Here is a 23,482-nt window from a genome sequence, read left to right as displayed (position 1 = left end):
ACTTGAGGTGTGTGTGTGTGTGTGTGTGTGTGTGCACATTGCTATTCTTTTCACTAACTGTCCTTACAACCCAAAGCTCTTTTTTTAAAAGTAAAACAAAACAGTTTTTGTAAATGAGATTTTAAAAAAACAAAAACTATGGAAGCTTTTGGTCTAAAGAAAAATGTTAATATTGCCAATGAATTAATATTCACAGTGATGTGATTTTTTTGTTTTCCTTTATTTGATTTTTAGCTAAGCAGTGGTAGCTCACACCTTTAATCCCAGCACTCTGGAGGCAGAGACAGGTGGATCTCTGTGAGTTTGAGGCCAGCCTGATCTACAAGACAGCCAGGGCTACACAGAGAACCCCTGTCTCAAAAAAAAATTTTTTTGTTGTTTTAAATAACAAATGTATGACACTTGACACATAGTAAATGCGAAGAAACTGGAGGCTCACAACTTCTGGTTTGTTTTCCTTAGATTGAAATTTTCTTATATTCTTATATTTCTATTAAAATACTAAAATAAATGTGTATTTGTTACACATTTGTTAAGTTTTTTAAAAATTTGTATTTGTTAAGTTTTTTAAAAATAGTATAGGCTCATCGTGCAGTAACAACTTAGAGCTGTCCTTTCTCCCAGCAGGTTGAAGAGCTATGGATGCCAACGCCAAAGTGGTCATCGGCACGCTTTGTAGCAGCTTTCTCGTCTTCCAGGTTCTTTTCCATTTTGTAAGTTACTGGTTTTCAGCAAAGGTTTCTACAGGTTATAATAGTCTTAGCGACGACAAGAAGATCGAATGGAACTCAAGGTAGGACCCTGAAAAGATGATTAATTGACTTAAAAATAGTTTTATGAAATAATAAAGTCTTTTTTTGTTGGATCTTAGGAGTAGAAGGACAGACAAAATCCCACACAAGAACAGTTTAAGAATTCTTACATCAGAAGATGGTGGGGCTGGGGGTGGCTCAGCGGTTAAGAGCACTGGCTGCTCTTCCAGAGGACCTGAGTTCAGTTCCTGGCACCCACACCACAGTTCACAATCCTTTTGTCACTCCAGCTCCACAGGATCTGATACCCTCACCGGCACTAGGCTTGCATGCAAGCAAAACATCCATACACATAAGCGAAGAATGCTAGGGATGGTTGTTTTTTTTTTTTTTTCCACTTTCTATGTAAGTTTGGGAAAATTTAGTAGACTCCAACTGGCTGTAGGAAGTTCTGTTTTGCACCCCTCTCTGAAAAATTCACAACAAACACGTATCCTTTTGTGGTGGTAACAAAAGAAAACATTTCTGGGATTGTGACTATTAGCCTGTGTGAGTTAGCCACCTGCAGCGTGATTGGATTCTACAGAACAGAGGGCAGTGTATAGTCTATATCTTATCACGAATTTCTAATTATAATTTAGATCCTTCTAGATTTATTCTTTCTAAAAACTTGTATTATTTTATTTTATACAGTATGGGTGGTTTGCTTACATCTATGTCTGCACCGCGGATGCCCGTGGAGGTTGGAAGGGTGTTGGATCCCCTGGAACTGGATGGTTGTGACACCCCACCCCCCCACGTGGGTGCTGGGAATCAAACTCCCATGCTCTGGGAGAGTAGCCAGTGAGCCATTCCTTCAGCCTATATATCATTATTAAAAACAAACAAAGAAACTTTTCTAAGATTTGTAGATAGAAAAACTGGTGGGAAAGATGAGTGGGAGAGACATAGATTTTCTGGGTAAATTTTGAACTTTTTTTCTCGTTTCCCTTTCAAAGTGGTTAGAATATGTGGAAGCTTCTGAATCAAGCCAAAGAATAGGGCGGGTACCAAGAGATGGAAGCAGAGATGAAAATGAAATTGAAAACTATTTTGCGTTATTCAGTATCATCACTATTCTGGGGTGCAGGAAATTATAACGTGTGAAACCAAGTTCTGCTTCGAGGAAAGAATCTGGCCTCATAAGATTCATTTAGCTGTTCGAATAGCATTTTTCTCGTCTCTCGCTTTCCTGCTTCCTGCTCCAGCTTGTATACTTGGAATGTAGGGATAGAGAGTACAAAGGAAAGCTGGGCTGGTTTTGAAGTACACATTTATGTCTTAAAACTCAGCCTCCAGCCTTGACATATGCTCCAAACAGCAGGCGACTCTTCTTTGAAATCTTTCCCTTTGGCATTTCTTTTTAGCTACTAGAGAATCTACATTTTTGCTTTTCCAGGACCATGGTCTCAAAAAGATAAAAATCTCAAGTGTTTACCAACAGCAGCTTCTGCAAGTATAGACTTTTGGGGTGGTTTTTGTTACTTGGCTTTTTTGAGACAGAGTCTCATGTATCCCAGGCTGGCCTGCAGCTCACTATGTAGCTCAGGATAGCCTCCTGATTTTCCTGCCTCCACCTCCCAATGCCTCAGGGGCACTCAGCTGTGTAAATGAAGGTTCTGATCCAGACTGACAGGTCGTTCCTATGCAGAACATGTCTGCTTCTGCATGTCTGTTCAGCATAGTGAGAGCTTTTGACTAAATGTCATTTCCATCTGAGAACTTACCATATTTCGCCTACTGTTTAACACCTCATGAAGACTAACACTTGAAGCCTGCCTGTAAGAAAAGAAATTTAAAACTTAGATTTTATTTTACAAAAGGAAACCTAAAAGTTTTTATGCATTCTGTATCTTTGTATGTTTGTGGGCACAGATGTCACTGCATGTGTATGGATGTCAGGAGAGTCCCTCCCTCCACCACGTGGACCATGGGGACTGAGTTCAGGTCCTCCAGGACTCAGTCAGCAAGCAGGTGCTTTTTACCTGCTGACTCATCCTGGGAGGAAGCTGAGAAGGAAACATTTTTGACATATGGTCACTAATCACTCTGCAGGAGTTCAGGAGAGGTTATTCTTCCCTCGCATAGGTTTTCACATAGCTGTAGGAAGCCGCCTTCTGTGTGGTGGCTTAGAGGCAGCGTTTGCCTGCGGGGGGAGGGGGGGGGAGGGAGTGGGGGTGGGGGGGTGCTAGCACTCTCCCGCAGGCTCAACTGCTGTGGATAGAACGTGGAGGGCACAGAGTCATGACCTTGTCAGCTGTGCCAGTTTAGACAGGACTGTGTTAACAGTGCCATCAAGTGTGTTTCCACTTCAGAAGCTTAACACAGAGAAACAGTTCGCTCGGGATTGTAGAACTTGTTCATTTGAAAATAAAGCTGTGGCCCTATGATTTATAAATGACTACATCATCATCATCATCATCGTCATCATTATTATAATGTTTCTTGAGGCATGGTCCTACCATAAAAATCTGGCTGTTATAGATAACATAGACCAGGCTGGTCTCAAACTCACAGAGATCCACCTGCATCTGCCTTCTGAATGCTGGGATTAAAGGCATATGTTACCACTCTGACCCTTAATTATTAATGATTAATGAACCTAGAGGCTTATACATGGTAGGCAAGTGCTTTGCTACTGAGCCCTGCCCCTGTCGCCTTTAAATGACAGCGTTTAGCCATCCTCAGATATACTCTCCTCGTCCATTGATTTCACTCTTTCGCATTTAGCTTTTAATGCTCCAGGGTGTGCATTTTTTTCAGGATGAAAAATGTCTTAGAGGAACAAGTCATTTGCTGCAAGGAATCTGAGAACTTTGTATGTGTGCCTTATTTCATTTCAGGGTAGTATCTACATGCCACTCTTTGCTGGTTGGGATTTTTGGCTTATACCTCTTCTTCTTTGATGAGCCTACTATAGCTGATCCACTCTGGTAAGCTGTTTCTTTCCCAGTTGTGATTTATGCTTTGCTATGAATTATTAATAGAAGCCTCATTTGCATTGCTTATAAAAACATCGATTATTTTTTTATGTCTGCCTTATTAAAGTGCTTATAGTCAGTCCTACTTCAATTATATTAAAATGACTTTAGATGTGAACACAAACACAAAGAGGGCCATTTTGCTTTCTTATTGCAATTGTTACCTAAAACAAAGATACTATGATGAGTTGAGCAAAAACCAGGTTATTCCAAACACTGTTGCGAGCAAAACAGCGTCATCATTGAGCTAGGACAGTCAGCTGGAATAATCACTAAAGGCTTGCCTTTAAACTTGTGTGTGGCCCATTGTTTGCCACCAAAGAACTGAAATGAGACTTGGAGATGGCCACACGAGAGGGATTAAAATCACACAGGAAGCACTTGTTATTAATGTGATGGATCTAGCGCATGTCATAATCTAAGGTAACCAGGAAGGCAGCTCTTCTGGACGCTTTAAGTATGATTGCAATCGCACAAGTTCTGCACACTGCTGGAGCTACTTAGAAAGGGTTAGGTCCGCTTAATGTAAGGGAGTAGGTGTGTGGGACGTACTGATGGGAGGTGACAGTGTTCCGTGGATACAGGACAATTTAACCAGGTGTTTGGACCACCGCTGTGAGGCAACCCTCCGCCCCCCGTCATAAGTGTAAAATTATCCCTTTAGGATTATACCAGCTGATTCATTTTCATTTCCATTAGGAGGATTTTTTCCCCCAAAATAACTCAATTTAGCATGTTTCATACCTTGACCAGATTATTTATTCTCAATCTAAATAAACTTGCACCTAACCTAAATTTTGCTGTGTTTTTTTTTTTTTTTTTTTTATTCCAGGATTAGTTTTCTTGGATTGCATTTACAGGTCACAGTGCATGACGAAAATGTGACTTTTCTTCTGCATTTCCATTTTAGTTCCATTTACCAGTTTTGTTTTGTGTTAATTTTAAAGTAACACATATTACAAATCACATGCAAGATGGAGTGGAGCAAAAAGTGCCCATCCTAGGCTAGTGAGGTGCTCATTAGGTTACACCCTGCCCTGCCCAAGCCTGGTGACCTGAGGTTAACTCCTGGGACCCACATATGTGGTGGGCTGAAAGGGCAGACTCCCGAAAGTTGTCCTCTGGGGCACACACACCTATACGCACATAGACATCATACTCACATATATTACTACTAATAAACTAAGTAGAAAATTTTTTAAATAAATTCATTATATTGATATGCATCTGTGAACATGGTCACAATATCATGGTCAAATTGTCCTGTTCTGACCATATTATCTGGTAATAGGCAAATCTGTTCCATCCTCAGTAGAGTAATATTGATAGGACCGTATTGCCTCAAAAATCAAAGGTGGGATAGATGATTTCTTTGTTTATTTGAGTCACTGATTCTAAGTAAGGAATTTTAAAAAATCGGCATCTAAAATTCAATTTCAGTCCATATGTGAACAAGTCATATGAAGACACATTTATAAGATTGCTTGTAGGTAGGTTCAGAACAGAGTCCAGAATTGTTAGTCACTCACTCCCCCATAGACCGGTGGGCCCTCAGGCTTCCTCCAGAAGGGCAGTGAGATTGGGTGCTGCCTCTGCATTTAACACAAACACACTGTTATGCCCCTGGATAGGAGCTGCTGGAATAGTTCTGAGCACTCTAGAAAACACATAGGCTGCCCTTGGCCATCCTTAGGAGCTGTGTTCCAGGCACTGCAAACCTCAGTGTGGATTGATGTTAGATGGTTTCTTAAAGATTTCAGCCCAATTTAAATGCCAAGAATCAATGATTGGTTATCAGGAAGATTCTAGAGACAGTTTAGCCTTTGAGTAAACTCTATGGGAAGCATGGACAACAGGTCTTCTGGTTAAAACAGTTGTTACTGTGTTGGGTGTGCTGTTGTATCCTGTGGTCCTAGCAGGGGAAGTAGAAACAGGAATTCTAGTTCAAGGCTGGCCCTAGCAAGTTCAAGGCCAGCCTGGACCATGCTAAGACTTGTCTCAATAAATCAGATAATATGTTCATATGAATCAGTTCATATGTTTAAGAAGATAATGTGGGTTTTTGTTTTGTTTTGTTTTGAATATGTATAGGGGTGATCCAATGCTTGTGAAATTGAATATTGCAACTGCTTCAGGCTACCTCATTTCTGGTATGTGATAGCATTTTTTCATTGCTTATTACGTTTTTTTAAATATTTATTTATTATGTATACAATATTCTGTCTGTGTGTATGTCTGCAGGCCAGAAGAGGGCACCAGATCTCATTACAGATGGTTGTGAGCCACCATGTGGTTGCCGGGAATTGAACTCAGGACCTTTGGAAGAGCAGGCAATGCTCTTAACCACTGAGCCATTTCTCTAGCCCCTGCTTATTACTTTTTAAACTACTCATGGAGTGATGCAAAAATCTATTGTTTATGCTTTTGGCTTATTTGAAAATTAGCTTTGAGGATCTGTACAGGGGAAAAAAAAATAAAACCTTCAATGGTGGCAGGGCTAAAACTTACCCTTTGGCTTTCTAGATCAAGAAAGGACTGAGTTACAGAGGCCTTCACACTTAAAAAGCAGAAGCAAAACAATGGCCTTTCTCTTTCCTGAAGAGCTATTAGTGTAATTACTATAAAGTTAATGATGCCTGTGTCAGGGCTCTTAAAGAATGTTTCAGTAGACATGATTTTTTTGTTTGGGCAGAGTTTGCACATGTAAGCTGTCTAGACATGATCAGTTAAGGTGTGGATTCTGACTCCACATTCTCCTCTGCTCCATTTTTTTCTCATGTTGGGTGGGGTTTGGGTTCGCCTTTTCTACAGCGAGGACAAGGGAAGTAGAGAATATACCATCTAACTGCAGTTACAGACATTTTGGGTTGTGTTGTGGGTAATCAAACAAAGATGTCAGCCACGATTTGGACATTTATATATATAAGAACCCTATTTTATAATTCTACAACTTAGTAAATAACTGAAAGAAAATAAAAGTCAAATTAGAATTTGACACAACAACGATAAAGACAAGGCCTGAATTTCATAGGAAATTTGTGTGCCGTGAAGCTGTGAATTGTAACAAAATAATTAAATTGAAATAAGTAACTCTTTAAGAGGAAAGGGTAAGTTTTAGAGTAATGATAGACTGTTGGATTATTTGGTAACTGAGTTTAAAAAAGGAACTTGTCAAATAATTGAGAAGATTTTTCTCCTTTGACAGAAAGTGTCTTTGATCACACAGTTCATAGTGTGTCACATCCTGGGTCGATGACGCTGTCATTATAGAATAGTAATTCTCAGACAATCTTTTTTGTGTTAGCTTGTTTTCGTTTTTGAAATAGGGTCCCCTGTAGCCCAGGCTGGCCTCAAACTTGCTGTGTAGCCAAGGGTAACCTTGACTTTAGATTCCTCAACTTAAAATTGTTGGTATTACAAGCAGGCACCACCGTGCAGCTCCTGTGGTGCTGGGGACCAGGCCTGTGGCTTTCTGCATGCCAGGCGGGCACTGTACCGAGACATGGCCTCAGCAGCTCTGGATCGTGTACAGAATACAATTATTATTAAGTCTCTCCTAAATAAGATAACAATCTGTAAAGCATTGAGCACACAAAGTAAGGCCATCTCAGTCTCTATAGAATGTGCTACAAAATCATCATAGTTTGTGACCAAGGAGCCAAAACATACAGGGAAGATGGATATATTAAAAAAAATTAATTACTGATATTCTTATTATTTTTCTTAGTTATAGTATTTAGTTTCTCTTTAAAATGTGTAGCTTGAGTCCTCTTTCAAGATGTTTATATCTAGTTTTGTGCTAGTAACTTTTGTTTTTGAAAATGAAATCTACGTTCTAGAAGCTCTAATGCCATGGTCACCGTCAGTTTCCCAGGCTATGTTTGATGTTCAACCATTTGCTAAAAAAAATAGTTGTGTCAATATTTTGAGCAGTTTCTATTTTGTTAAACTGAACTGAGTCAGAATATGTAGACCGAGTCTCTTAATGAGAAAGTAGTGCCTTTTTATTTGTAGGCTTTTTGAACAGTTCTTAGTGGCTTTACTAGTTTTTTTTCTTGTTTTCTTTTCCTGTTAAGGGCATGGTAAGGCAGTGTATGCCCGCAATCTCAGCACTGCATTAAGAGGATCAGGAGTTCCAGGTGAAGCTCAGCTACATAACAAATTGGAAGCTAGTTAAGCTACATGAACTCTCCCAAAAATGAACAAACAGAAACAAATATTAGTATTGTCAGAATGGGCAGCTAAGAGTTACCAGACAATGAGGTTAATACGCTCATAAAACCAAGCAGCTTTTGTCTAATGTGATGTCTCATTTTTCTCTCATGCAGATTTATTGATTATCCTTTTGAATTGGAAAGTGATCGGCGACAAGTTTTTTGTAATTCACCATTGTACGGCACTATTAGCATACTACTTTTTACTGGTGAGTACCAGCATTCTCCGTAGCCTAGCCAGCAGGCAAGGCTGGATGGAGACATTTAAGGCTGAACGCTAAGCCTATAAGTCTTTCTGTTCATTTGTTTTTGAGACAGGTTCTCTCTCTGTATAACTCTGGGTGTCTGGAACTCTCTATGTAGACCAGGCAGACCTTAGACTCAGAGATTAGCCTGAGTGCTGGGGTTAAAGTCGTGTGCCACCATGCCTAGCATTCTATTAAGTCTCAATTCAGATGCATGCAGGGTAACATAGAATAAGTAACCTTATAGTAGTTTATATCTATTTTTCTACTACTGTCTACTACTTTGCTCTAGTTTGTTTAGTTTATTTAGTCTTCTGAGGTGGGGACTCACATGGCATAGGCTTGCTGAACCTAATCTTGGATTTACACACTCCTCCCCTATTCTGCTTGCACCAACTGCACCAAGCATATGTTAAAAGGAAAAACATAGCCGGGCGGTGGTGGCGCACGCCTTTAATCCCAGCACTCGGGAGGCAGAGGCAGGCGGATCTCTGTGAGTTCGAGACCAGCCTGGTCTACAAGAGCTAGTTCCAGGACAGGCTCCAAAGCTACAGAGAAACCCTGTCTCGAAAAACCAAAAAAAAAAAAAAAAAAAAAAAAAAAAAAAAAAAAAAGGAAAAACATTACAGTCTTGTCAAGGTGATTTAGGGGTCATATGCATTTCCTCCTATGCTTATGGGTTCTTCGTCTTTTTGTAACAGTAATGATAAATTCATAGTAGGTAGCAATGAGGCTGGCTATGATGAGAAATATTTTGGTTTTTTGAGAATTTCATATGTGTGTATACTGTATTAGCATCATTTCTATCCCCCCCGCCCCATCCGACTCCTCCCGTGCCCTCTTAACTCTCAACCTTCCTGCCTTCACCTTTGAAGTGGAGGCATGACAGGATGGGCCACAGCTCCTGACTTAGTGTGTCTGTTTGCAGTCCTAAAACAAGTCAGGCAAATGACAATACAAACTTGAGTTTCCTTAGGACCTCGCAGATGGAGCTCCTTGCCTTTCTAGGTGCGTTTATGGTTTAACAGCCTTGGGTATGGATAGATTTCTGTGCGCCGTGGGAAGAATATAAACTGATGAAGCTCAGGTCCCTTACATGCATCCGTAAGCATAGATATTATGAACTGTTGCTCTGTCTTGACCTCTGCTTGATAATCAGCTTGGTAAATGACTGGCTGTGCACAGATTAGCAAGTTGAATGCTTAATTACATGAGATGAACACTAGTTTCCCTTTGGACTTGTATTGCCTGCTTTTAAAAAATCAACTGCATGCTGTTGTTTTAAAGGAGAAATGAATGGTTGTCTTAATTTAGTGAGTTAATAAGTAAGGCCCATTGCAGTCTTGTTTTAATATCTTCCTTAGTTATGTTGATTAATATGAAATAAATATATCTAAAGTGGGCTTGTTCATAGCAAGGCAAAATAAGAGAAAAAGAAATGAAAAGATTTAGTTTTGATTTTTTTTTCTCTCTCTTATTTTGAGTTTTTGGCATCTCTATGTCCTGGTCGCCCTGGACCTTGCTGTGTAGTATAGGTTGGTCTTGAACTCAAAGAGATCTGCCTGCCTCTGCTTCTCCAAAACTTGGATTAAATACCCTGTTATTGAACAATCTGCAGCCAGAGTTTTCGGGCAGGAATATCAGCTCCGACAGCCCCATCAGGTATAAAAGATCAGTGATGATGGAAAACAGAAAGGTGTCATCCGTCCAGAGAGGAATAGATGCCCCGAGTTCATCTTCAAATTGCTGACGCGAGCATCACTTTTTAATAAAGGAAGACAGCGCAGGACGGTGGGTGTGGCTAGGCAGTCCTGGCCAAGGTATGGCCCTTTAGATCACTGTTTCAGATCTGGTCCTACAAGCTGGTCCTGCAGTTGGATTTTTCTTTGGGCCTCCAGCTCACAAATAATGACACACAGAGACTTATCAATTCTGAAAGCTCAGCCTTAGCTTAGGCTTGTCCCACTAGCTCTTATAACTTAAATTAACCCGCTTTTATTAATCTACATTTAACCATGTGACTTTCCCCCTGTGTTTTATTCTGTGTGTTCGGCATCTCGAATCTCCATGGTGTCCCCCATATGCCTGAATTCATCGCCTCTTCCCTGGAAGTCCCGCCTATAGCTCCTGCCTCACTATTGGTCATTCAGCTCTTTATTACACCAATCATAGCAATCCGTCTTCACAGTGTACAAACATCCCTCACGGTTCACTGAGGCATTATCACCGTCACTGCTGAGGGGACTAATCTGGTTCCTCTATGATTTCTCCTGCTCAGGGTGGCCTCACCACCATCATACCTGCCCTCGGTGGGTGGGTGGGTGGCTGACTTAGACTTAGATGGAGAGATGTAGGTTTCTTTGGGGTCCTGATGCTCTGTGAAATGCCTGAGGAGACAGATGAAAAGTGAAGGCAGAGGTGTCAGGTCTCCATTGTGCTTTTCGTTATCTTATGGGCCTGAGGGAGGAGTCAGTGCTTTTTAGCAAAAGCACTTTCTAAGTGTCTGCTATTAATAATCTTATATTCCTTTGAATATATGAAAGTTTTTCCCCTCATGCAGTAAACTTGCAGACCATTTTGCAACCTCCCAAGAAGGCTAGCAAAACAATTATTTTTCTGGAGTAAAATGTCATAAAATTCTTATTATTATTCATAAGAATCATTATTTAGAAACACTTTGACTTGACATGTCTGCAGCTGTCTAAAGATCTTTTTTCTTAAATGATCTTATTGGAACTAAATCAAAACGTAGGAGTAGAAGCAGGTTTCCTTCAGGTTTTAAATATATCCTCTAGTGAAAAAATAGTTTAAATAGCAAGATGTGGATTTATGATATTATTGATTATACTTGGGAATTTTAAACACACACATATATATAGATATATATATTTATGCATATGAATGTCTTAACTGCATGTATATATGTGTATCACATGCATGTCTGGTGCTCAGAGAAGTCAGGAGGTGTCAAATTCCCTGAAACAGGAGTTACAGTTGTGAGCCACCATGTGGGTGCTGGGAATTGAACCTGGATCCTCTGCAAGAACAAGTGTTATTAACCATTGAGTTATCTCTCCAGCCTCCATGCCTAGATTTTGAAATGCCCTTGTGTGTGTGTGTCTGTACCTGTTGTATGTTTGTGTGTGTATATGTGTACATTTATGTGTGTATATATCTGTGGAGGCCAGAGGTGCTAATCCCCTTGGTTTTTGAGACAGTGTCTCTCATTGGTCTGGAACTCACCAAGTAGGTGAAGCTGGCTGGGCATTGAGCTGTTGGGATACACCTGTCTCTTTGTCTCCGAGAGCTGGGATTATATCATGTGCCATCAGGCCTGGCTCTTATATATATATGGATGCTAGGTATTGCTTTAGTGCTTCCTGCTTGCAATATAAGCACTTTACTGACAGAGCTATCTCTCAGCCTTGGGTCATATTATATTTTGAACACTTTTTATACTTCACTTTACCTCATTTACTAGGTTGAATTTTTTTTTCTACCAGAGTAATCTAAATCTTGGGAATGCCACTTCTGTCTGTACAGAGTCAAATATGACAGCTTTTAAAAAGCACCTTTCACCATGATGAAGGATGCTGATCAGCAAAGGAGGAATGACAAATTATCTCTTACTGTGGGGATGTGGACTGATTTATCCTTTAATATGTTTAAAATATATGTTTATATTTATCTTATGTGTGGGGGTGTTTTGTGTCACGTATGTCTGTGTACCATGTATGTGCTTAGAGGCCAGATGAGGCATCAGATTCCCCAGAACTATAGTTACAGATGGTTGTGATTCCCCCATGTGGGTGCTGGGAATCGAACCCGTGTCTGCTGGAAGAACAGCAGTGTTCTTAAACACTGATTCATCTTTCTAGCCCCTTACTGCATTTTTCAAGGACACTTCCCCACACTGTAGCTACTCATTTTGATTTCTTTGGTACGCTCATTTTTCTTTTTTCTCATGATTCACTGTATGGCTCCAGCCAAACCACACCTGGGTATAATTAGCTGCAGTTCCTTCCAAAAACATGCAAACATGAAAACCATACTGTGTCCATCATTCTCAACTCTGCCTTGTTACAGCAGTGTCGAATTATTAAACCAGTCTGCTTCAATTTAGGGAGAAACTTTGGTTTATACTGAGTCTTCATGAATTTATTTGAACGTATTGATTGCAGTGTGGCGTCCTAAGGGTCAGGGTTGCTGTGCAACTCCCTATGTTGGTTTAATGCTTTACCCAGTTTCTGGATTTTAGAAACTTTTATAGCAGTTGTGTCTGAAGTCCTGTTGAGAGTGGAAGACTTGGCTGGGCCACATTCACCAGTGTGGTAGTTTCCATAGACGTTGGGATGACGAAAATATTGGCCTCCTTTTTTATAGCATTGGCAAAATTCTCCAGGGGTCGGAGCGCTGTTGCCTTGTAAGCATGGAGACCCCACTTCAGTTAAGACAGTGGCAGAAGAGCCATGGGGGCTGATTTCCCTCAATCCCATCTGCGCCGTGTGCCTGCGCGCATGCACACTCTCATAAACACACACACATGAAAATGGCAAGGAAAGTAAGTTTAGGCAACTTCCATAATATCTGCCTTTCTCAATTTTAGGACTTTGTCTCAGCATTTACCATTTGGCATAGAATGTTTGATTGTTTGATGTGAGTATTCTCATAACTTGCAGGCATAGCTGAGTTTCTATTTGGCATTTCCCCCATTTTAGCATAGGTTCTGGACTCTGAAGCACAGGGAAAAATAAGCAAAGGACAAGGGAGGCAGGGCCTTTCCTACTGCTTCACAGTCCTCTGAGAGCAAGGGATAGTTTACACAAATGTATAGTGGGAATAGTCTCAGCAAATCCTTCCCCTTTTTATCTTACACCTGCTAGGTTTTCTTAAATCCCATTTTCTTGTCAATGCAGAAATAAATAAGGAGAGAGAACCACTGCTGCATGGTGCTGCCACACAGTCACATACCAGTTCATGTGGAAACCATGGCTAGATAAAAGCTCCTTCTCTTTGTTTCTGGAGTGCCAAGCTTTGGGTTTTGAACCGTGTAGCTCTTACTGTTACAGCCAGGCGTCCATTACCTGGTACCTACTGCTGCTTCAGGTGTGTGGTGCTTCAGGTGCCAGGACCCCAGCGCTTAGCGTTGAGCTCTGGCCTTCTCAGCACCTGGAGATAGTAGCTCTCCCAGTAGCCCCTACCTGCAGTGTCTTCCTCTGCCCACCCTCCATGTTCTCCCCTCTCCCCTCTCTCAGCTCTCAGCAGTTCCACAGTTCCTGATGGTCTCACATTTCCACAATCTCTGCTCTTGGACCCACCTGTCTGCCTTCTTGCCTGTTGCCTTCCCGCTCTTCCTTTTTTTTTTTTTAAAGTCTGGTTCTCTATGTAGCCCTGGCTGGTTATCCTAGACCTCACTATGTATTCGAGGTTGGTCTTAAACTCGGAGATCTGTCTCAAGCCGTTCTTAAACTTTTCTGTCCTATAGAAGCTGCTGGCTGTGCCTAGGGCTGTCAGCCTTGGCAGTTACCCACTCTCTAAGCAACCAGCTTAGCCTTCCCTACCTTACACCGCAAGTAGCCAATTATACCGTTTGGATGATGTCTCATTGGCCTCTCTGCTGCTTTGTAGGGGTTGTGATCAAGGGGAAGAACTGGACTGCCACCTATTGAGAATGCTACTTGGGTAGCTGGGGTGGATGTGGGAGGACCCCCTCCCTACCAGGTTGACATCTGATCCAGTAAGACTAGACTATCCGTGCTTAAGATCATCTAACATGCTGCAGGCATGACCATTTAAGGATCATCTGAAGTTGACTTCGGCAAAGAAAGACTTCTTTGGAGTGGCAGGGCAGGTCAGGTGACTGCCTAGCTCCAGTTTCCATTAGTCTGGAGTCTCATGAAGGTGTTAGTGGCTGGGTGCAAATCTCCTGCAGGCATCTGTGAGAGCCATTGAACCGTTGATTGTCCTGATAAGCGCTGAAAAGGTGCTCACTTGATTGGCAGCTCCCATTGACTCTTCAGAAATGGCAGGTGAAAGTTTACCCTGTCACCTTCTCATACTCTTCAGCCATGTCCTTCACAGTCTTGACTAACTCTGGAACTGAAGGTGGCCACAGTGTCTCCCAATCCAGGCTTCACCTCTTTCCATCCTGATGAAGAAGTTAGTTTGGTTTCCACTCTAGGCTGTTGTTGCTGTGGCTGGACATGAGAGATGGACCTGACAGCTGTCAGTCAAACTGCTGAACTCCCTACCATGATAGCCCCATTTATTTCAAAGGAAAGGTTGTGCACACCAGCAAACTTGAAAAAAAATGTAGTTGTTGGTGGTGGCGCACACCTTTAATCCTGGCACTTGGGAGGGAGAGGCAGGCGGAACTCTGTTCCGAGGCCAGCCTGGTCTACAAGAGTTAAATCCAGGACAGGCTCCAAAGCTACAGAGAAACCCTGTCTCAAAAAACCAAAACTTTAACTTTTAGCCATTACATTCATTACCTTACTCTGGGCCTCCTGAGGTGTCTCAGAGCTTGGCATATAATGATGTTATTTAAAAAAAAAACAAAAAACTGTTAATCAAGAAGATAAACGCCTATCCTGGTCATTATTCAATTGTTAAGTAGATTTTTCTAAAAGCAAGCTTATCATATGATTCTCCTTATATGGGATGCTACGAATAACTAAGTCCCTAGAGAGGAAATAGATTCCAAGTTGCCATGAACTGGGCAGAAGGGATAATGGGGGCTTATTGTTTCATGGGACCAGAGTTTTAGCTAGAGAATTTGAAAAGGTTCTGGGAGTAGTGGTGACAGTTCCATGACAGTATGAATGTCCTCATTGTCACAGACTCTACACTTCTAAAACCATCAAAGTGTGTATATTTTATCGCAAGAAATTAGGAAATCTCATTTATGAAAAGTTAGAGAGAAAGACTATTGTGTTGGATGATGTATTGTAGTTTTTAGATAAAGCTACACACTAAAACAATAGGCCTAAAGAAATAGAGCTTACATTTGCATTTCGATTTAACAACTGGAGAAATGCCTTGGAGGCTGGCAACCAACCACATTTTCCTTCTTTCAATAGCATGTATCACAGCTGAAATGAAAACAGTTTTCAAATTTAGGCATCACCAGGAAAGGCACAGTTTCTAGTTAGAAAATGTTCTAATTTGCCACACCCAATGGTGCCCCTATCTGGAACCCCTAATCTTACATCTGTTCAGGGGAGAAATAGTCAGGAGAGAAGCCCGTTGACTGTACAGGCAAGATTAGGTGCCCATTTCATTGTGGTGGATGAATGAAGGACCCAAAGTTGAGAGAAGATATCCTCTCTTCCTGAGAGATAGGCAGGAGCTGGACTGGCAGGAAATGGGGTTTGTGGGGGCGTAGTCGGGGTGAATATTTGGGTAAGATGTAGCCACCTGAGGTATAGAGTGGAAATTCTAACTAACATGCCTTGTATTTTTACAGTTCATGAACTGGTTGTAGGATCTGTAGTCAGAGAGAGAGAGAGAGAGAGAGAGAGAGAGAGAGAGAGAGAGAGAGAGAGAGAGATTAGAATGAGTGGGGGAGGATATTGGTAGGTTTCATGCAGCTGGCAGGTGCTGAAGGCTCTCTGATGGGACCAGAGGGAGGAACTGTAAAAAGAGCATCAGCATGTGGCTGGTTCCTCTGAGAGGTTCCCGCTTCCTGCACTTGGCAGGTATTTTCTAAAAGAGGCATTCACAGGAGGAGACCTGGGGAGGAAGCAGGGCTTCTCCTGACCCAGCTATGGAGCACACAGAACTCCATCAATCAAGTGATGGCAACAAATGGCAACACAGTTCAAAGAGAAGGAAGCAGCCTTTCAGCCCCTGCTGGGAGGAGCCTGCACGTCTGCAGAAAGCGGAGAGAAGGAATGTTGATGTCCATTTTCAGAGACTCTTGGTTTGCCAGTTTTGGATAACATGCAAGGGAAAGCTTTTAACTTTGTTTCTAATTGGCTTTTCTTCAGAGGGGAGTGAGCTCTTGGCCTCAGAGGTGACGTTCAGCTCAGGAAGAAAGCGGCAACTACTTGCGGTGCTAGGCATTGTGGATTATAGGTGCTTGGCAGGCGCTGGGCACTGTGATAGACAAGCCGAGAGACTGTGGAGAAATCGACCTAACTGGGAGCTGAGGGGCCAGGGGAAAGTTTTCTAGAGGAAATGGAGCAGATTCTTCTGGAAAACCCTGTATGGTATGGTGGAGGTGTGTGTAAACCATGCTTAACCACAGCAAAAGGGAGCTAGTTCCCAAGGTATCACTCAGTTTGCTCTGTGCTGGAATCACCTGTGAGACTGTGAGGAGAGGTGACTGATCCCTAGTTCCGGGTTGCAGAGTCAGTCTGTGTGGGATCCCGCTAAGAATATGCATGTCTAGGCCTGGGGCGATGGCTCAGTGGGCAAAGCACTTGCTGTACTAGCACGAGGACCTGAGTTTGGATCCCCAGCGCCCATGGGAAAGCCTGACTCAGCGATGTGAATCTGTTACGCCAGTGTTGGAGGGAGGGAGATAGTCAGATCCTAGAAGGGAAACTACGTTCAGTGAGAGACCTGTCTCAAACAGTAAGGGGGAAAGCGGCAGTGGAAGGAAGACAGGTGATAGCCCTCTGACCTCCACGCATGCATGCAAAGGTGAGTGAGTGCATCTTCACACGCGTGAGACACATGCGTAGAACACACGCACATGGAAGAAGAAAATAAGAGATGTCTTTTCAGACAGACATAAATGCAGACAAAACGCCAATGCACATGCAATACAATAAATAAATCAAGGTGGGAGATGGTGGTGCATGCTTTTAATCCCAGTACTTGGGAGGCAGAGGCAGGTGGATCTCTGTGAGTTGGAGGCCAGCCTGGTCTACAAGAGCTAATTCAAGGACAGCTAGGGTTGTTACACAGAGAAACCCTCTCTCGAAAAACCAAAACCAAAACCAAGCCAAACCAAACCAAACAACCCCAAAAAGAAATAGAAAAAAATGATAAAAAATAAAGATAAAAAAAAAACCAAACCATTTTTTAAAACCCTGTGCATATCTGACAAGTTCCCAGGGCCTTTGTTCTAGGCACCATACTTAGGAGCTGCTGGGCTCCAAATAAGAGAGGAAATTGTGGGGAGGACAGAGTTTAGAAGGCCTCGGCTTTTTTTTTTTTTTTTTTTTTTTTTTTTTAATATGTAGCGAATTTGCACTTTGGAAGATTATGGTTTAGAGAAGGGCATTTTTTAAGGTACTATTTTTTACCAGTAACTTGATTTTAAAGGCTATCATAAAGTTCTATCGCGTTGGCACTAATTGGATGCCTTGGTTAGAAGAAGTGATCAGCAACTGCTTTCAATGCAGTGTGTTTCCTGACTGTACTTTTAAGCTTACCATTAGCCAGTAAATTAAAATTAAAAATTTAAAAATCAAAAATAATTAAGTTTCATTATTAAGAAAAAGAATTGGGGGCACCTGGAGAAATGGCTCAGTAGTTAAGAGCACCGGCTGATCTAGGACCTGGTTCAGTTCCAGCACCCACATGGCAGCTTATAACTGTAACTCCAGTCCCAAGAGATCTGACACCCTCTTCTATGCTAGTTGGCACCAGGCACACATGCGATGCACATGCTTGCCTGTAGGCAAAACATTCATATACATAGAATACGTAAATCAGTCAATAAATACAAACTTTTAAAAACCCACAAATTTTGGCGGTGGAACTTTAGCCAAGTTTAGTCATTTGTCAAGGGAGTCGGTATGCTTTAGGAACATATTAACTCATATTATTTTGTAGCTATCTGGCTAGTCATGTTCTGTAAACATTGGGCAACATTATGACACACGCCACAGCCTTAAAATACCTGACCCAAGGAAATAGAAATGTGTTAGTGAACCTAGACTGGAAGAAGACCTTCTTTAGCCCAGGGAGAGAGAACACTGACTTTAAAAACCAAGCACTCATGTTTATTGCACACATGAATCCGTGGTATTGAGGAGCGACTCAGTCAGACGTGGTGGCCACACCTGCAGTCCCAGCACTTGCAGGGGGAACCATGAGGATCACGCGGTGAAGGCTAGCCTCAGGTACATAGTGAGACTCTCGTCTCAAAATGAAACAAGACATGGGGTGAGGAAAGACAGAAAAAAAAAAAAACAAAATAGAGGGATTATTGTAACAAAAATATTTTTAACACTTTTGTACCTGCTTCAAGCAAGAATCCTACTAAAGATAACTTTCTCCTTTGCATAATTTTCCCCAACATCTCTCTTTCTTTAATTCAGTACAGAACTTAGAGAAATCCAGTTTCGTATTTTATTTGGATGATGTACACTTAAATGTTCTTCTAATCTTTTTTTTTCTTTAAAAACATACTGTTTTCTTTTGAGATGAGGACTTTATGTAGCCGAGGTTGTCTAGAATTTAGGATCTTCCTTGGTGTTGGGATTAAGAGTTGTGTGCCAGCTTGCTGAGATTTAAGTTAAATACTCCAACTATTTTTTTTTAAATTATCATTTTTATATGTATGTACGTGTATGCCTTAGTACATGCATGGCACATCTTGTAAGTGTCTGGTGCTTGCAGAGACCAGAGAGGATGCCAGGTTTGCCGGAACTAGTGTTGCAGGTGTTTATGAGCTGCCATGTGGGTGCTGGGAGGCAAAGCCTCATCTGCAAGAGTAGCGAGTGCTCTTAACTGCCAAGCCATCCTTCTAACCCCTCAGCAATTCTCCTGGACAAATTCAGCTGTGCTTTAAGAAGCCACCATGATTTTTTATTAAGAATGCACATAAAGTATGCATGAACTTGCAATGTGAGCAGCAATTTGCTTCCTGTTATTTTTAAAGTGCTTCTTCATGGCGTGCAAATTAGAGAGATTGGGCTGTCCTGCTTCCCATTCCTTTGTTACCTAGCCGCAAATGTGACTTCTATTATGTATTAAAATGAATTTGTGTAATAAAACAAAAATGAGTGTGACCTACCCAAGGAAGACACACCTGAAATCCTACATGCCAGGAAACCCTTCCCATGATGGGAGATTATCCATAGCAACTCTGATGTATAGTTTCTGAGAATGGGACATTCTGATGCAACTGAAGTACATTGTAATTGTGAGGAGCCATAGTCCCTCAGACTTTGGGTGTTGGATTGACAGCTGTGATTTGCATGGTTTAATCTCTGAGGTTGAATTTTCTAGAGCGAGTATTTTTTATAAGAGTTTATGTAATGAAAGTGAGATGACTTATGATATTACCAGAATGCCCAGACATCACTGATAGGAGAAGGTCATCCTTGTATATGGAAATATGTATACTATTAATAGTCAGATGGAAAAACCCATAATACTGAATTAAAGAGAAATATAGTCAAAACAAAATAGACTGTGTAATATGCAGAAAAGAATTGGGGATTCCACATTGGTGTGAATTGAATTAAGTTCACTCTAAGCTTTCTGTGTTGAGTCTCTAGCTTCCAGTACCTCTTATCGTGTATTTGGAAATAGGTCCATTTGCATATGTTATTAGTTGAGGAGTTCCTATTGCTGTAGGGTGGACCTTTAATAAACCCTTACTGATGTCCATATTATAAGGGCAGTTTGGGTCCATAAATTCTGTGTGAAGACAGGATTTAGGCCACCAAACTTGAGGGACCATCAAAAGCCTACAGCAAGGGTGGAACAGAATTCCCTTGACCTTCAGAGGCGTGTACCTGTTGGCACCTTCACCTCAGACTTCTGGCTTCTAAAATTGTGACAGTCTCTTGCTGAAACACTGTACCCTCCACCTACCACCTGTTTCTTTGTTGCAACCCTCCCAAATTAATACACTTTCAGTTGAAGAGATATAAAGGCATAGAAGGACAAGTCTGGGATGCAGTGGGCAGCTACATCTAAATCAAGCTGTATCTTCTTCATCTTCCAGGAAGGTGTTGATGCTCAGTTGAAAGTGGCAGGCTTTGAGTTAGTTTGAACAATGCCATATGAACATACATATCGTATTTTCCTCTTGATTGCTACATGAGACTGAGTAAACTTGCATTTCCTAATTCCAAGACTGTAACTCAGATTTCCTTTTGACAAAATGGGTGCAGAGAGGATGATTATGGGGCTGAAAAGATGTTTTAACCTTTTGCAACGTACAGCTGATTCTGTCAGATGGGAACAGTGTGTTCAGGCTCTTCAATAGTCCCATGATAAATTGAGTCAAGGCAACAAAACATGCCCAATCTCCAACCCCTGCTTTTGGGTACTATTTGAAGAACAGAATTAGACCTGGAAAACAAAATAAGAGTTTGTGGTACATTGTTAATGGTGTCGCTCAGCTTGTGTTTGTCTACAGACGGAAGTTTCTGTCCTGCCTGGCCCCACAGCTATTCAGCCCCAACAAAACACACAGAAGTTTATATTATAAACTGGTTGGCCTATTAGCTCAGTCTTATTTTTGACTAACTCTTACAGACTTAAATTAACCCATAATGTCCATGTTAACCACATGGATTGGTATCTTTTTATCAGTGAGACATTCTCATCTTGCTTCCTCTGTATCTGGCTGGTAACTGCAAACTGAGCCTTTCCTCTTTCTAGAATTCTTCTGGTCTGGTTGCCCTACCTATACTTCCTGCCTGGATAGTGGCCGTTGTTTCATTAAGCCAATACAAGTGACGAATCTTTACAAGAGCATTATTCCACAGCACTTCCCCTTTTTAATCTTTTCTTTTCTTTTCTTTCTTTCTTTCTTTCTTTTTTTTTTTTTTTTTTTTTTTTTTTTTTCAAGACAGGGTTTGCCTGTAGTTTCTAGAGCCTGTCCTGGAACTAGTTCAGGCTGGCCTCGAACTCTCTTTTTATCTTTTCAAAACAAGAACTATGAATCTAATCTCCTTTGTTTAGTTTTTTTCCTGACTGTCATCCTTAACAACTTGTAACCAACACTCTAAACAAAGACAAACGTCCATAATCCAATTTTGGGGAATGTGGGTGTAGTTTTCTTGGCTACTTCTTGCTGATTGAGGTGCTGATTAATCTTATGGGGGAACCTAAAGAAAATTTAAGATTATGGCCCAGTCTTGGCTGGAGTATTCTTTGAGACTGGATCATCTCAGCCAGCAGTCTTCAGGCTGTTCTGGATGTAGAACTCAGAGGAACCTCCAACAGATGTGCTTTGAAACATTGGATCATCTGAGCTATTCGCTCCTATGGGAGATTTTTCAGGGAGTCTTCCTCAATCAAACATGGTTTTTCTTAACCCAGAATGAATCCACAGCCTCTCATTTTCTGTAGAAACAAACGCAAAACCTCTTATCCAAAGTAGCATATCTTTTGACATAAACTTTGAAGTCAAGTTATTTTCAAAATATATAGGTTGGATTAACCCAGCAACATTTATAATCAAATGTCTTTTAACAGCTGTTGCTCCTTCCTCAACAGTCAATTTTTTTTCCGAGACAGGTTTCTCTGTAGCTTTGGCGCCTGACCTAGAACTAGCTTTTGTAGACCAGGTTGGCCTTGAACTCACAGTGAACTGCCTGCCTCTGCTTCCCGAGTGCTGGGATTAAAGGCATGTTTTCCATCTTTACATGGCTTTAAAAAAAAAAAACAAACAAAAAAAAAAACAACTCTTACTTTTGTTTTTAATTGTTTTTTTTTTTTTTTTTTTCTTTTTTTTTTTTTTGACAGGGTTTCTCTGTGTCCTGGATCTCACTCTGTAGACCAGGCTGGTCTTGAATTCACAGAGATCCACCTGCCTCTGCTTCTTGTGTGCTGGGATTAAAGGCATGTGCCACCACTGCCTGGCCTTTTTCTTTTTACAAGAACCTTGAATCTAATTTCTTTTGTTTAGCTTTTTTCCTGATCATTATACCAATAGTAACTTAAACCAACCCCCCTAAACAATGACAAATGCCCATAATCCATTGAATGACCAAAACCCACCAACCCTACCTCTTGGAAACATGGGCATAGTTTTTATAGCATAACATAACATAAGTTCCTTCCTGAATATGAAAGACATGCACACATGTTGGTCAATTTTAACATCTTGCCAAAGTGGGGAAATGTATTACCTGCTAAGTTCCTTGAACCTGTACAACTTCTGACATTGAGGATTTTTTTTTTTTTTTGGTTTTTCGAGACAGGGTTTCCCTGTAGTTTCTAGAGCCTGTCCTGGAACTAGTTCAGGCTGGCCTCAAACTCAGAGATCTGCCTGCCTCTGCCTCCCGAGTGCTGGGATTAAAGGCGTGTACCACCACTGCCCGGCTTGACATTGAAGATTTTATGTTCAATCACTCATAAATTTCACCAAAACCTTCAGAACAACTTAATTAAAAAATAACTTTGTGTGAGGATAGACTGAAGATAACGCACACCTACAAGGCAGCCATGATTTTTTTTGGCCACAATGATGCTGAAAAGCCAGCTGCTACAAACTCAGAGTTTCTGAGTTGGGACAAAAAAAAAATGGCTTGCTTTGATTTTTAAATAAGTTAAGGATGAAAATGTAGAAGAATAAGAACATTAAAGCAAATGTTTATGGGCAGTCTCTCAGCGCTCTTTGATTGTTGAGGAGGCCACAGGAGGAAACCATCTATATTTGAGTTGTTTGAGTGAAATCATACAGTTACTCAGTTTTTGGAAGCAAGGTAACTTCAAAACTTAAATATAAATTAGGGCATAGACTTGTAGCTCGGTAGTTAAGTGCTCACCTGGTGTGCAGAGAGCTCTGGGTTTTGCCCACAGCAGCACTTAGTGTCAGGCATGGTGGAGGCAGGAAGATTAGGAGTGCAGAGTCCTCTTTGGTTCCCTAGTGAGTTCAAAGTCAGCATGAGCCGTACATGGCACTGTTTTGAAACAACAACAAAATTTACCAGATAATGGTGCCATAACAAACAGGATTCTGTCATAGCTTATCAGGGAGTCCAGGGTACTTTAAGTAGGAAAACACATGACTATTCAGAGATATGGAGCTGAGCTGATGACCTTCTACCTATAAAGGAACTGGACTGACAGAGCTGCTCCACTCAAGCAAGATTTTAGAAATGGTGACTAGATGTTCCCGGGGAAGAGGAATCTTAATTTTTATAATTCTAAAAGCCTGCCATTGCAATAAAGACACATTCTAAGTCGGGTGGTGCACACCTTTAATCCCAGTACTTAGGAGGCAGAGGCAGGCGGATCCCAGCCTGGTCTACAGAGCTAGCTAGTTCCAGGACAGCTAGGGCTGTTACACAGAGACACCCTGACTCCAAAATCCAAAATAAATAAATAAA

At 41.3% G+C, this 23,482-nt stretch overlaps 1 protein-coding gene across 6 annotated transcripts in view; it reads left to right on the top strand.

Annotated features, from left to right (window-relative positions):
- LOC119800796 (TLC domain-containing protein 4) overlaps window positions 1-23,482 on the top strand; it is a 54,723-nt gene that overhangs the window by 23,564 nt on the left and 7,677 nt on the right. For 4 of the 6 annotated variants that reach the window (XM_038311075.1, XM_038311077.1, XM_038311076.1 and 1 more), the window contains exons 2-5: window positions 628-793; window positions 3,635-3,724; window positions 5,864-5,922; window positions 8,101-8,195. In XM_038311075.1, coding sequence (XP_038167003.1) covers window positions 639-793; window positions 3,635-3,724; window positions 5,864-5,922; window positions 8,101-8,195 — 399 coding nt within the window. In that variant the 5' untranslated portion in view covers window positions 628-638. Of the gene's footprint in view, window positions 1-624; window positions 794-3,634; window positions 3,725-5,863; window positions 5,923-8,100; window positions 8,196-23,482 lie in introns of all 6 variants that reach the window. The other 2 variants (XM_038311079.1, XM_038311078.1) reach the window with 1 other exon arrangement.

Source organism: Arvicola amphibius, chromosome 14, assembly GCF_903992535.2.
Source record: "Arvicola amphibius chromosome 14, mArvAmp1.2, whole genome shotgun sequence".
NCBI classification, from domain to species: Eukaryota; Metazoa; Chordata; class Mammalia; order Rodentia; family Cricetidae; genus Arvicola; species Arvicola amphibius.
This window is presented reverse-complemented; position numbering and strand designations above follow the sequence as displayed.